Source organism: Lipophrys pholis, assembly GCF_963383615.2.
Source record: "Lipophrys pholis genome assembly, chromosome: 16".
NCBI lineage: Eukaryota > Metazoa > Chordata > Actinopteri > Blenniiformes > Blenniidae > Lipophrys > Lipophrys pholis.
Window position 1 is genome coordinate 6795234 of NC_137634.1, and position 15991 is coordinate 6811224.

Below are 15991 nucleotides of genomic sequence, written 5' to 3' on the forward strand. Positions count from 1 at the left end.
CATGTGCATACTAATTGAGTGTAAATGTCATCATGTCAACATGTGCTGGCAATTCAGCGCAAATATTGGATTTCGCTTCAATTTCAACTTATTTCACCAAAGTTTTTTATTGCTGACCTGAAGCTGGTCACAACATCAAACCATTTACAAAGGTAGAAGCACAGATACTTGTGTAAGAAGACTTTATTATTATTTTATTATTGCCATTGATAATAATAGCTAATAAGGTGAAAAGGATTAATAACATTCAACTTGTTCACTGGCATAAGGAAACATATTGTTGGTGCATTTTGAAACTTTTTTTTTTCAGGAAAGAATCATGTGCATACGCAAAAATCAAGAGCAACTACAACATTTAACTTGTACATCTTGATTATCAATAATTGCTGTTTAAATCTTTTCATACTAACTCACTACTGTGAGTTTAAAGTAACAGAACTGTGTGCAAATGATGCTCTGACCGTGATCAATTCCTAATAAGACAAATGTGACTTGTCTCAGTGTTGTTACATCTCTTATCATCTATAGGAGTTGAAACAAGCAACAAAACCCCCGAAAGAAAATTCTAAGTGTACAGACAGAATAATATGTGATTTGTGGTTCACTTCACACCTCTTCAGCTTTGATGCCATTTTGTCTCAAGACATTTTTTCTATTTCCAGTTCTCCATCAAATCCAAACTAAAGGAGTGCATGGTTTTCTGAATGAGTGTGACAGAAACATAATGTCAGATCATAAAGAAACTGGATTAATCAGCCAGGAACATCGAGGAAAGGGCCAAGTGGGCTGTAAACCAGGGCAAACCGACATATTCCACGCCTGGGATGCTGTCGAGAGCTTCCAGGCACATTGTAATCGCTGCCTTGCTACATCCAAGAGAGAGGCACCCATATAACAACCCGGCGGTTCTCATCGCACCTGCACCTGCTACACCGCCTCATGTGGCGAAGCGACAGGTACACCTGTGGAAGAAGAGCAAGCAAGCAGCTGCACTGCTGGTGCTCATAAGCCAGGAGTTTGTACTGTCTCTCTCTCTCTCTCTCTCTCTCTCTCTCTCTCTCTCTTTCTTTATTAGCGAGGAACAATCGCTTCTGCCCGCACAGCCTCAACATGCCAATTAGCAGAGTTTCCCATTATAGATGTTGAGACTGTCATGCACATAGCCAAGCGTTAATCTTGCCGTCTTATGGAGCTGTAATTCATTTGAAAAGCAATCTATAGAGGAGACATAGTCACCCGTGGCTAATTACAGGACTGCGCCCAACATTAGAGAGAAAAAGAAAATCTTCAAGGTTTTAAGTCTGATACGGTTTTCCTCGATGAACGATGAGTTCAGGTGCCAAGTTCAGCCGTACAAAAGGAGGGAAAATAAATCCGTTCCTGCTGGACTTCTTAATTATGATGATATGAAATGAAGAAATGTAGCCGACTGAACATATGTTTGTAAAACTGAAGTGTGATTTTGAATTTGCAGCGATCGACGCGTTACTATTTGTGACTTTATTAGATACAAAGATCCAAGATATACCAGCATGCATATGGTCTTTAGCCGTCGGATTAATGCGTTGCTATTAGGCTTTACTAGAAAGATGGCACAGTATCTTTAATGCTCCCAGTTATTTTCAATATACAATTAAACGCCCTCATTCTCTCCTCTTGCTGCTGGATCAATTAAACAGAAGGTGAACAGTAATTGTCTTTTCTCCCTGTTTTCTAAGTGAACACCCAACCTGCTGCATAATTATGTATCTTAGGTAATGAGGTACTGAACAGTGAAGCAGTATTTTTTTTTTAGATTTAAAGTAAATTATATGGTTGCATTGTGATGAAACCCCTCAGTGCTGATCTTTATGTCACAAACTGAATGAGGCTGGTGATTTTATGGTTTCAGAAGAAGTTTTAAAGCTCTCATGAAATGAAAAGAGATTGTTTTATCTTGTAACAATGGGCTGAATGTGGATTTGTCTTTTAATCTGTGCTGAATTATCCAAAAATAATTAATGAAGAGTTTTCCACATAAGATTCTATAAAATGGAAGATAAATGTCTGACGATTCATCTCGTGACCATTTTTTTGTTTGTTTTGGCATCCGATTGCAACGCATCTTATAGTGGTCTCCTCTGCACCAATAACCAAACATATATAACATATAAAATCCACACAGAAAGTTCCTCGAGCTCGGGCTGGAGGCAGAGATAGTCTCTCTACACCATGATTGGCACCAGAAAATTGTAAATATATGAAAGTCAAATTCCACTCCGACATCATTTCATGGGGTCTTTAAATCAGCCCGAGCCTCACAAGGCCGACGCCGCTTGTTCACCGTTTGCAGTGCACAACATCATCAAATTGAAAAATGTCAGTGGCCATTTAAACCAAGGCTCCAGCCTTGAGTTCAGACCTCGTTGGGATGTTTAACCTCCATAAAAATCCTTAAGACCTCATTTAATTTTGTAAAAGCCGGACGGCTCCGACCCCTCTGAATTATATCTCGGTTTTATTCCAGGTCACATGCTCCGAATCAAACTTCTCATGCTCACAGTACCAATCAAACTTTGTTTAGCACCATTCATGTAATTCAGAACAATTCAGGACAAATACAACAGTATATTGGAGAGACAATAATAAGTATTAAAGGTAATAATGACAGTGAAAACTGAGGGAAATAAAACTGGACTTAAAATAAGCACAATATCCTTTTAATACTTCAATTAATGTGAAATAAATACGTCTACATCTTCATATGTAACGTATATGAAGGTTTAAACCATGCTATTTAAATGAAAGGAAATATGAACTTTCCCTGTACTCTAATTCTATTTATTTATTTCACCTGTTTACATTCTTAAAGCTCCATGAACTCTACGCTCATGCTCCTTTTCATCCAACCGGTGCGTCACACTTCTACCAGTTTAAAGAAGTTCCACGTGAGCCGCAATCACACTTCAGATCAGCAGCCACAAACTGAACAGCGGGAGGAGAAAGGTCAAGTCGTGATTACGACTCCACCAACATTTAACAGCTTCTCAGTCTCTTATTGCCAGTTTAACATGACTGATAGTGGAAGTTCTTGATCTACAATCTGCCGAGCAATCTAGGCATTAAAGGATAGAGGCTGAGCGAGCTGATAAATATTGTCAGATGAAACAACTGTCAGCGTATCCGGTGGTGATTGCATTTCAAATGCACAGAAATCGGGTTCATCTTGATTCTGTGAAACAGACGACTTGTGAGTCTTGGGGGAAAAAAAAAAAAACATGCGGGAGAATCAAAACCATTCATCCTGCAGGAATGATTTAATTGTCTTGTTCCTCAAAAAGATGCACGATAAAGTCATCTGACGCGTTGGCGTTTGTTTAAATCTCCAAGTGGGTGCAATTTTTTAAAAAACGGGACAACAAAGTAAATCACTTTGAGCCTCGATGTTCAATTAAAAAAGACCCTGCTTTGAGTTTTTCTGCTGAAGAAATGAAGTGTGAGGTGCGTACTTAGTGAAGATTTAAATAACTAATCACAAGCCAGTGTTTATTTGCAGACAATAACACAGCGCTGTAAAAAGCTGCATATAACTTAATGAAATAACCACATTTTAAGACCCTACAAATCAGAAAGGAAGGGGGAGTGGGAGGGGGGGACTTTGTGTCTACTTGATTGTATAACGACACAATCCATGAAAAGCTTTTACAAACCTTCTGCTGGCGCCGCTTTGAGTGGGTCTGCATGCTATTTTCAAAGGCGTCGTTAAGTTTAAAGATTTTAAACTGTATTGAACGGCTCGTTCATCCACGGCTTCACCGACTCAGATTCAACTTCAGACGAAGTCGTGGGCGGGTGTTTTGCTGGTGGCAAGGAATATGGGATGTTCTGAAAATGATTGTTTCGCATACAGCGCTTTGTGGAAATGAGTCAGCCTCCCCCCTAAAAAAAAATATAAAAAAAAAATAAAATAAGTAGGCCTCCCTTAGATACAACTCGTGTTACACGAGAACAACAAAAACAATTTAATCTAACATTTCATGGAGTGTTAATGTCTTGAGGGGTAACAAACATTAGTTTAACATTTGCGTCTTTTCAGAAGTCGGCGGTCAGCGTTGCGCTGCGCCGAAGCCTTGTGGGAAATCCGTTCCTGTTTCAATTTGATTCCCGGCTGCCGGGGAAGTCCGCTAATTGGTTGCTTTGAAGATCACTGGCCAGATCCTCAGTCTATCAACAGGAAATTGACTGAAGCTCTGTGGTAATTACAGCACGGGTCAATGAAAATTAAAAGAATTCGGGAAGTTGGAAGGATTGGAAATCATGGTCGTAGCAGCATCACACTATTGCTGCTCCAAGCACGATTTCTGGAGCTGTTCACAGCCACTCTGCACTTTAGGAAATCAAGCTTTTCTAAGTCTGTCACTTGACGTTGCAGATACTTTTCTAAATAGATTATTGACAAGAACTCGAGGTAATCAGAAAACGGGCCAATACAATTTTAAAGGACTTAACAGCACTGAAAGAAGAGAAGAAACTAAAAGGAAAAAAATTGGGTGTTTTTTTCTTTTTCTTTTTCTTTTTAAATGAAACTAGTTTTTTCCAGGTTGTGGTCATCATTACCATCCAGCGTCATTTAATTTGATGTGCTGCAGTTAGTACGTCAGGAAAAACATCAGTCACAAGAGTCATTTTATATAAATCACTATTTTGTCTGAGCCCAAGGTTGAATCCATTTCTGTAACCACGACTTGATGTTTGGATATGTGGGTCTCGTCAAATGTGATTGAGACACTATATTGAATGTCTTGGATTGTTTTTGAGTCAACATAAGAACAGTAATGGCGTGACTTGATTTTCTTTGCAATTAAGCAAAATCAGATATATACAGTTGTTCATTCCAGAATTTAAAATATATTTGCATTTTAAATATCAAACCTTGATTGATCGGATTTTGATTGAGCCTTTCATATTGCTATAAAGAATGGGTTGTCCTCCAAACAACTAGTTCTTATATTTATATACATTTTGCAGATTTGTGAATCTTAAAGACTTGGAAGGTGAGATATGAGAGAAGGGTTCACTACGCTGCTATCGACAAACTCAGCTTTAACACCGCACTTTTTAGGATGCATTTAGTGGGTTGTTTTTAAAGTGTGGGGTGGGCTTCCTCGAGGGGCACCGAGCAGCATTAGCAGGTGATGTGGCAGGGAAATTTTTTTTATTATTTATTTTATTTTATTTTGGGCAAAATAAAACATTAAAAAAAGATGAAGAGGAGTGACGGAGACACATCAAAATGATTAATTAGATATTATTGAAATAGAAATGTAACAGGTACAACAGTTGTGGACTACACATAAAGACATCTTTGACTTTTCTAAATAAAAACCATTAACTAATACTTTTTGATTATGGATTATGGATCCCCACTACCATTACCAATAATGTTTTATTCTGTAAAAACATAAAAATGATGAAGACACTTAACCGGTCTTGACATTATTTGTGTTTGTAAACCTCAGATGAGAAAACACCTAAATAACCCAAATGAAAAAGGCGATATTTTCATCAATTCACTGTGTGTAATTGGCCATTCTGGACAGCTCCGTTCTGATTTTCCAATATTTACGTGCTCTGAATGTTTAGTTTCCTTTCTTTTGTGACTAGACTGTTTGCATGGTCATTCAATCGGTGTAGTGGCTCGAATACATTACCCTTGTACAGACCCGTGACACATTAACCTTGACAACACTACCGAAACAGAATGTTATCTGTTGACCGGGTCACATCTCAAAGTGATGCCCCTCACTGCCACGCTGTGAATAATTCATGCACGAGCCCGTGCAACTTCAGGGCCAATCCATAGGCAAAGTGTACATGTTGCACTCCTGTGCTTATAGCTATTGATTATGTGCCATGTTATCCAGGCGGTTGGCAACAGATCACAAACAAAACGGACAACAAGACAGCCGGAGTGTCCACGCCTGTTAAGAGTGTTGACTGTATCAGGGGGAGAGGCGCAGGTGGAAGCCAGTCAGAAGGATGGATGGAGCTTGTAGCCCTCTCATTCATATGTAATACATGGATCCCTGGGAATAATGGCTTAATCATGCCTCGTTCTTCACTCGGCGAGGAAAACGAGGAACTTTGGTGATGCGCAGAATGACAGACCCTTATATAAAGGATTTGTCTGTTATACCTTAATCCATAAGGAAAGTCTCCTTGCCTCAACTGTAGCAAAGCCGATTTGGAAGCTGCCGATAACATCAGTGGGCATCAGGGAGGTGGCAGCTCTCGGAGAGAAACGGCTCTGCTGATACGCAGATATTCTGGGATGCTGACGGTCGGAAGGATTATTCCTTAAACTTTGATGGACACTTCATACACAGTTTTACTTTCAGATGCAAATTTTCAAGAGAAATTCCATTTTTAGTTCAGGTTTGGATTTCTCAAGAGGCGACTCATCAAAACCTCCGTCTCTCCTCAGACGAACCGATGTGAAGCTTCATCTGTGGTTAAACCAAACAAAATGTGCTGAACAGAGAGTGCTGATGACGGACTTGGCTTGTAAACATCTTTGTTTGAGGTTCATGTGAAGGAATTTTCATTGATCAGTGTCCCTGAATATGTCAACACTCAATCAGCATTCAATAATAAGCCGCTGCTCTCATCAAAACTGACAACTTCCCCCTGGTATTTATTTCCATCCTGAATATTGATGGAAGGAATTTCAGCTCTGGCCTTCGTTTCCTCTCTCACACTGAATGTATGAACCAAGGTCGGACTATAAATTCTCATCAGTTCTCTAAAAATTAATACACTGATGAACAACACACTGAGTTTTGAGAATACACTCCAAAAAAGTGGATGTAAAATTCATGGAAACAGTTGCGGTTGAAATGTGGGTTAAAACATTTTCACAGTAACATAGCAAGAAAATTAAGCACAGCAGTAAATATTTACTGCATTTGTAGTAGCAGCAATAGTAACTCTAACATGGAACCCCCCCCAAAAAAAAATCACGACAAAGAGAACTAATGGGAGGGTAGAAATAATGAATTTATTTAAAAATGTATATATTTTTAACTGAATTCATATTCTTGAGCTAAAAATGTTCCATCAACTGGCAAAGTTCTAGTCATAAAGCTTAGAAAGCGCCACAGCTAAAATACTCCGCCCATCATTTTTTATTCATTTGCATATTTTTATTCATATTCTCATTTTCATAATTGATCACTGCACAGCTCTACAAATATGAACATGTGTCACTGTAAAGGCTTGAGGCGAACGCCCTCGAAATATTCAATGAAATTATGTTTATATTGATTCCATCGTGTCTTTGCAGGGGGATACATTTTCAAGGAAACTTGGAAAAAAAGTGTGATGCACAGTTTAAAGTGTGAGCAATATCTCTGAACAGAACTTCTGCTTCCACCTGAAGTTCAGTAATAACCACAGAGACTGATGAACCGCACAGACGAGGCAATTAGACAATCTGGCAGGAGGCGGCTGAATCTGGGACCGGAGCCGTGCCCTCGATGAGCAGCCTCCACTTGTTTGTCTCCTGCAGTAATCACACAACAAAAACAACATTTCATACAGTATATCATAACATCTGCACAGAACAGAGCCTCTTCACTCCAGCGACCAAATATTTGAAAGCAGAGCTGCCCCAAAAGGTTCAATCATCGCACTTATTATGTCGACCTAATTCTATTAATGTGCATAAGATCCCTTTTCTTTATTGAATCACTGTTGTACTTTGCAAAATGAGCCTCGGGATGATGGAAAGGGAGACACGGATGTTGTCAGAGGCAGAAGTTGCAATGAACTATGAAAACAGTGAGAAAACTTGCGCTACTTTCAGTGTTTTGTATTGATCTAGCCGCTTGGGGGCTGAAGCAGTGTGCATGTGTATTCTGTATTCTGTCAGAAGACAAACGGAGATCCGTCTATCAGCACCACTATCGGCACGGAGCTCAATTTAGTCACACATGGATTTCTTTGGATATCACAGTTTGGTCTGCAAATAATTGCAGTCGTGTCAAACAACATATAATATAATACAGATATTATTACTAACACAGTAAACAGACTGCTATTGTTATTTTTCCAATTTGATCTTACTCTGGGAACAAAAGAGACCACCTGTTCTGCCTGTTGTATTTTATATTAACAAAACATTTTTTTATCAAAAACAAATAGTTGATCCTGTCTCTGTACATGATACATGTAATACAACTGCTTTGGTTTATTTTACAGGTGGCAACTTGATTTGTTATTCTGTGTACAAGAATTACAATTTAAAACACCATTGGCAGGTTAAATATGCTGAGAAATACAAAAACTTGACAAATACAGCAGCTTATCAAAAACCCATGTAACATAGCAGGATTGATTCAGGCTTATGTTCCTTCACTTCACAACAGTCCAGCTTGAGGCGTTACACAAGAGAAAGACTTAGCTACAGGATTTGCTTTTAGAAAGATGATCTGAAAACTAACTGCCTTAAATTACAAAGCAACTTAAAATACTTAGATTAAATTAGCAGTAGACACTTACAGGTAATGGTACGCACCCGCGATGCTCCGCACTTTGATCCATGCAGAGTCTTTCACTTCTCTCGACCGCACGCCGCTGCTCCACGTTGTTGCTTCTGACTTCTTTTGAGATTCAACTGTATACTGCAATTGTTGATATCATGACAACGATAACTCTGTGCAGTACTGTACAGGTCGATCATCTCGGTTCGATTCCGGGTTCAGGAGAACTTCCCCTGCAGAGTTGGTATTTGTGAGTGTGAGTTCTCTCTGAGCATTCTGGTTTTCCTCCCTCGGTCCAAAAGCATGTGTTTTAGGTCGATAGTGTCTCTGTGATGGACTGGTGACTTTACTCTGTGTTGGCACCCAACACCCACCCCCCCCCCCCCCCCCCCCCCCCCCCTTCAGCTGCATACTGTATGGAAAGATTTAAGAAAAAGTTAAAAGTCTGAAAATAATTCAAACAAATTATTTCTGGTAGCCTTAGTGCAGCAGTAAATTGGAGTAATTCTAAATCCATTGATAGAGGCTTTCTATAAACCGAGTGCATGTGGTTTAATGGAGAGTCAGACTAAGTTGGAGCCACACATTCTTGTTAAATATCTCTCCCCAGCGTTGGCCAGTTCCCTCTCCTGGCCACACATTTTTATTTAATATATGTAATTACAAGCGCTGTGTGCGCCTAATAAGCACGGAGAGCCAAGTGGCACAATGACAAAGCAAACTGGGCTAATCCCGTCACAGTGTCCTGATTTCCTTCCCCGGCCTGATTTCTCCCAGGTTCGGCGAGCCTTTCTCCCAGCGTGCAAAAACCTTAAAGTGATTTACACACCGCTGCGTCTCCCTGCCATACCTTCCTATCTATATCAACAATGCTAACATGGCAACCAGTGCAATTACAAGGAGTGTGATTATAATGACTCGGAGACATGCAGGAGTTTTTGCTCTTTTTTTTTTATTTTTTGCTGACTCCGCCACACAGAATGAAAAATGTGCACAGGATGCAGGAGAGGAGAAATGCTGTGAATGGACAATCGTGGCTGTGGTGTGTGCCGCACAATGCAAATGAATTCAGTGAAATCCAGACCGCTGCAGAGGAGAGCTACATTCAGGCGGGAGGAGGATGGCTCCACTTTGAATATCCTAGGTGGGGTTTTTTTTTTTCTACCCCCCCCCCCCCCCCCCCCCCCCCCCCCTCACCTAATGGAAGACAAACTGGCATGTGTTCTATTTCAGGCATCCAGAAAATGTGAAAGTCACACACACTTCTGTCCAGGTAGTCCTTGAGAGCAAAAAGTACAGCGATGACAAGAAAACAGGAAAAAATACAAATAGTTTTTGTCTGATCGATCATTACATTGAAGGTTTGTAACAAACAATACTTTTGGCCTTTGTTGTGTGTGTGTGTGTGTGTGTGTGTGTGTGTGTGTGTGTGTGTGTGTGTGTGTAACATTGTTTTCACTGGAAAAGCACAATATGACTGAGCTCTATTTACATATAACAGTAACTTGCCAATAGTGTAATAAGATATTCGATCCATTTTCATTCAACTGTTTTGCCAATAATGTAAAACATTATTACATGTTTGAAGTTGAATTTAAAAAGTACTTTTTTTAAATATACAGGTATTAAAATGTAATGACTACAGAACATAATGTAATAATACATAAATAGGGCAGCATTTCTTGGAGCGGTTCTTGCAGGTTTAGTGGATGGGACAGCAGCTGTGGCTCGGCGTGAAGGTGGTTCAATTCCCCAGAACCTCAATGAACCTCAAAATGTGTTTGCTAAAGCAATGTAATAAAGTGTCTTTCTCTGAATCGTGATATTAAAAAAATATTTTACTACTTTATGACATCATTGACAAACTATTATGTTTTATTACATTTATTACAGTTGTTGTTGCCACAAGGTTTTCTCCAGTTTGCTGCACCCCCATGGACTTTTTATCGAATTGACAGTCGCAGCTAAGCTCATCACGCAAAACAACAAAACCGTCTTCTCTGCTTACGATGCAGATAAACCCTTTTTCTCCTGGTGTTGGTTTGATTGCAGTGGGTCTGATTAATGCAGTTATTACACAAAACACAGAATGGAGTGACCCGGGGGGAGGGGGGCAGGAAAGAGGAATCACAGTAAATAGATATTTGGCGGTGCGATTGTGTATTTGAGAGCGTACCTGGCTTGAGGAAGGAGGTTGAGCAGCAGGAGGAGGATCCACAAGCCCTGGTCCGGTGAGTTAAGCTTCCAAAGTGAAGCAGCCATATCAGTTTAACAGCGCACGCCTGCAGGAGAAAGACAGAGGAGGCAGAGAGCGAGAGTGTCACTCAAAGTACCTCAACACAGAATCCCAAAATCTTTATCGCTTATTTATTTTTTATTTCTAATCTTCGTTTTAAAGTCTCAATCACTCTACCCAACCGGGGCTGCTCCTCTGTGGTTTATACATTTGATTTATGTGATTGATGGCATTTGTTTGGTCTTAAACTGACATTTTTATGGCCCATACAGCACAGCACATCATATTGTAGGTTATTTTATTAAGTGGCATAAATCAAGAGGTGGTTTATGTCCTCACAATGTTGAAAGAATCAGTGTGGAGTGGAAAAAAAAACCTAAACTGTCAAGTTTATGTGGGCCCTCCTCAAAAAAAAAAAGAGATGAAATGGGCCTCTTTCCTTGAGGGAAGGTGGTCAGCTGGTTATTTAGGAGAGCAGTGGGCAGCAATCCTGAACCTCATATTTGCTCCATTACAGTCAAACGAGGAGCCGCAAAGACCCGATGAGTCATGTAGGTGTAATGAGTGAATCCGAAATAAGCAATGTGAAATCATTGTAGCCTACAGGAAAGGTTCCCATCATGCCAACGACGAACAGATAATGACACGATTAGGCTCAGACGTGAAAATGACTATCAGTTTTACAAGAAATTAAAAGTGTCATGCGAATCCGTCATACACGGGAGCTCTATAAGTTCATGCAACAAAACGATGCTCGGAGTCGCGGACGCAATGTGTTGAAAACAGCTTCCAGGGTGGAACTTTGTGAATGCGTATTATAGTTGAGTCTCCGTAATAGTCCAACTTCGTTATCTGTCCATATAATTCTGTGTTCTCACCATTGTTAATGTTTAGTGTATTGTACATGTGTTGGTTTCATTATGAAAGAAAACCTATAGCACCCACTAGTGGCCATGTATGCTAACTACATAGTTTTCCTCAAAGTGTTGCCATGTAAATGCCTGAGTTGCTCATAATAATGAACACCAGTCCCTTCACACAGACTCTACATGCCTCAGTCATATTTATTAAGGCCACTAGAGGACGCTAGGTACCTTAAACTTTGGCCTTCTCAGAGTTTAGTCTTTTTTTTATTATCAAATCATCTGATTATAATTTTGTAGCGTCATCAATATTCCTTCATCAGGGGTGGGTAAAAATATTGTATGATTCAGATGACTTTCATCCCAGTGCAGCTGTAATTCTCAGGTTTTGTTCCGTTTAAACCTGAGCTGTTCCCCCTAGAAGCAGACGATAGTTGACGGATTCATCACGTTGCTTTTGTGTCATTTATCACTTGATTTCTGTCACTTCTGGCCTGTTGCCACCAGATACAACATGTTAAATTCAGCTGGTGAAATATGACCCGTAATTGCAGATGAGAAGATGTTTTATCTTGAAAATGACTGCCTTATCCGACACGATCTCCTCTGCACAGCTTGACGTGGCCTCCATCAAAACGAGACGGTATAACATATTAGCCATATTTTATATCATGCTGGGAAATGAGACTTGATATCGTCCTCTACTTGGGATACATTTCTATTTGATCTATTGCATGTCTGTCTTTTTCAAATGAGCTATTTGTGTGTTTTTCCGTTAAAGCACTGACTTATCGTTACAATCACCGGCAGGAACAAGTCCAGGAGACATGTTTATGGGTTTAATTTATTTGCATGATGTGAGTTGACTGTGGATGTAAAAATAAACTCATTACTTATGCAAGACACATTTTAACTTCAATGTTTAGTACTCAGGTTCCCACGAGTGATGCTTTTGTCAATGAACACTGGGGTGACGAAGACGAGACGCAGCGTAAATGCTGGACATGTGACAATGACTACGACTAAATGTATTATGCAATATTGTTAATGGAAAAAAAATGTGACTCAATGTGGTTTACATGGTTTACAAAATAAAAACTGTGCTAGAATGTTTTCATTTTTGTTGACCGAGACAGAATCTTATGTTATTTCGTTTAAAAAAAATTTGTTTTATAAAAGAAGCCAAATACAATTTTCATTGACTAACACAAGACTAGAATGTCATCAGTTTAGTTGGTCATTGTTGGATAATTCTGGCTAAAATAAAACTAAATTTCTCCGATTTTTAGTCGGCTGAAACTTGACTAGACTAAGGACTATGGATATGACTAAAACTAAAAAAAAACCTGAAATGACAGCTTGACGCAAAGACTAGACTAAAACTTAAATTGAAAACCAAAAACAACACTAGTTACCACTAACCAAGTCAACGAACGAACGATTATGATCATGGCGGTGTGTGGATAAGCTGCCAATCCATTTGTAGTTAATATTGATACAATAACTGACAACATTAATCCTATAGATGAGAAGAGGAGATATGTCGGTCCCGGAGTGCACGTGTTCTTTTATTGCAAATGTGTTTGTGATTACCTTGTTTATTCCTTTTTTACCATATAGCTTGATTAACAACTTGATCTTATCTTTGCATTGACAAGCTACTAAAGGAATCACATTAAAATCGCATGGTGCTTGGAGTAATTAATGGTTACTGGCCCGTTATTTAATAAAGTGACAGTCATATAGCATCATTCTGTCATTAGCTCTAATTTGTAGCTTGTTGAGAAACAATTTGCCGTCATTATTAGTACAAGATGTGCCGTGTACGTCGTGACTGTGGGAGAAGAAGAGGGGCGACGGCCTCTTTAATGCTGCGTTCATGCAGGTTAACGTACTGCGCTTTATCAGGTGTTTGGGAAACAGATCGTTCTGTCTCCTTCACAGCTGAAGTTGGTGGATGCAGTGCTTGTTTGGAGCTCGACTCGACCTTTGTCGGAGGAGGAGACAAAAATCATCCACAGCTACGCTTCAACTTATCGGCTGAAATTCAATTACCAGAACAATAACAATTCAATTTTCTTGCTTATCAACCAATATTATCAACTGTTTCCTTTTATTAGATGTAATTAGTCGAACCCTGAGTGGGGCTTGATTTTTAATTATGCAGCGGTGGATTCTGGTCGCAGGTATTATAGACAAAACAAAAACTTCAACACAAAATGTGCCAAACAAAAAACATTCTATAAATGTTAACTTTTTCCTGATTCTCCTGATTGTTTTCTAATAATAGATAATCACAGGCCAGAGCTGACCCCAGCTAACATTGTGCGAAAAGTTAAATTAACACACACACACACACACACACACACACACACACACACACACACACACACACACACACACACACACACACACACACACACACACACACACACACACACACACACACACACACACACACACACACACACACACACACACACCTCCTAAACGTCTGTTAAACTAACAACCGCGTCTGTGGATTGTAGGTAGAAGTTAATGATTACCCACTCTTGTATAGGGAGAACATGGAAACTTTATAAAGAAAAATCTGGGCCAAGAGCCAAATCTGGTATTAACCCAACAAGAAGAGAAAAAAAAAAAACACTTTGATTTTATTAACAAAATATATTTATATACCCAAAACCAACGGATACTGTGTCTGTTTGTTATACATTCATTTGCTCTTTGCGAATTTCAGTGTTAACGAGAACTGGCATGCTGAAGTTTCAATGCTCGGTGGTTTTTACAAGAAACAAGAGCAGAACAAACCACAGCCAGATCATTATATCTCATTAAACCCAAGAACAAACACATTATGTAAGAAACAACTTCCTTTCTTCCTGATACCTGCACTCTCCTGATGTTGCGTAGCGACTGTATCCCGGACCCTGTAATTATTAAAAAATTATTGCATGGCGTTTGCAGTCTGGCAATTTAGAGATGAAATGACCTCTCATTATAAATGAATGCGCACAGAAGCTGGTGTGCCTGCAATGAATGCAGCCTAAACGAGAGAAAGGGAAGCCAAATGAGTGAGGTGCACACGCTCGCGTGCAGCAGCTGCGTCATACTTGGAAGGCTCCCATTGTGCTTTTGTGAGGTCCAACCTCCCCTTATTGCCACCAAGATCAAACGGTTTCCTCTGGGGAAGCAGTGATCTGTGTTACTGTGGAACCCCGATCATTACAGGAGGGGCAAACAAATGAATGATGTAAAAGTGCACATCAGGTTGCTCTTCAAATAGGAGGCTGCGCGAATATCGCCCGGGCCCACGATCATGCGCTGGAGCCCGGGCAAAATCATTTTTAATGAGGGGGCTTTTAATATTGATCGCCGAGCCCCAAGTGAAGGCATCATTCACATTTAATGCCGTGTTTTCACTGCAGGGTGCCAGCTCGGCTTGACTCCGCTCACTTTACTTCTCTGGATGTTGGTTCCCAGAGCAGAATTGTACCGACTCGGTGCAGGTGGTTGTCATGGCGACGCAGCGTGAAGCTGACACAACGTCATTTCCAATATGATACAAAGAGAAAAGATGGACTACAGAAACATATACGTAAACAAAAACATGCAAAGGTCACTCGTATGTTTGTCAACTTTGTTGACGTACTAGAGAAAGCAACTATATATTGCCGTGTAGAAACAATCTTTATTGTCAATAAATGAAAATTTATATCTTAAGTGTTGACATGTTTACCACATTCCTTGTATGTGCTTTTCTTCTTATTATAATGCTGCCATATTATTGAAGTATCTTTGAGCCCAGGTTTGGGGAGTTTTGCATTTTCTCCGTGTGCTGGTTTTCTTCAGGTACCTTCAGTGATTTTTAATTGCTCATAGGTGTGAATGTCTGTGTCTCTGTGTTTGTCCTGTAATGGACAAATATTGGGGAGATATCAGATTCATGAAAAGTGAATGAAAACCCCCCAAAACATTCACACCAGTTAGTCAAATTTGCTGGTAACACATAGTAGGACTGATGGAAACAACAATAAAACAGACCATAGAGAAGAAAGTTTGAAAAAGCAGCGTTCTCAGAATAACCTGGAAAACAACACCACAACATACCAAGTAAATAATACTCAACTTCAAAAGCTCAAGGTACACTCAAAACTACAGAGGACAAAGAGCTTCAGATTCCTTGGTGTCCACCTCTCAGCTGAACTCGCCTGCACTACAAACATCTCCCATCAGGTGAAGATTTCCCAGCTGGGACTGGACTTCCTCAGGAAGCTAAAACAACCTCCTTCGAGGACTTGCAGCAGATGGTGAAGGTTGCAGAACATCTCATAAACAGACCACCCCTTCCCCTCAGAGACAATTATACAGAC

The 15991-nt window shown here is 39.8% G+C and overlaps 1 protein-coding gene across 1 annotated transcript in view; it reads right to left on the reverse strand.

Annotated features, from left to right (window-relative positions):
- Positions 1-15991, reverse strand: part of gabra3 (gamma-aminobutyric acid type A receptor subunit alpha3) — a 111486-nt gene that overhangs the window by 68165 nt on the left and 27330 nt on the right. The window contains exon 2 of the mRNA XM_080483680.1: positions 10696-10801. Coding sequence (XP_080339806.1) covers positions 10696-10781 — 86 coding nt within the window. The 5' untranslated portion in view covers positions 10782-10801. The remainder of the gene's footprint in view (positions 1-10695; positions 10802-15991) is intronic.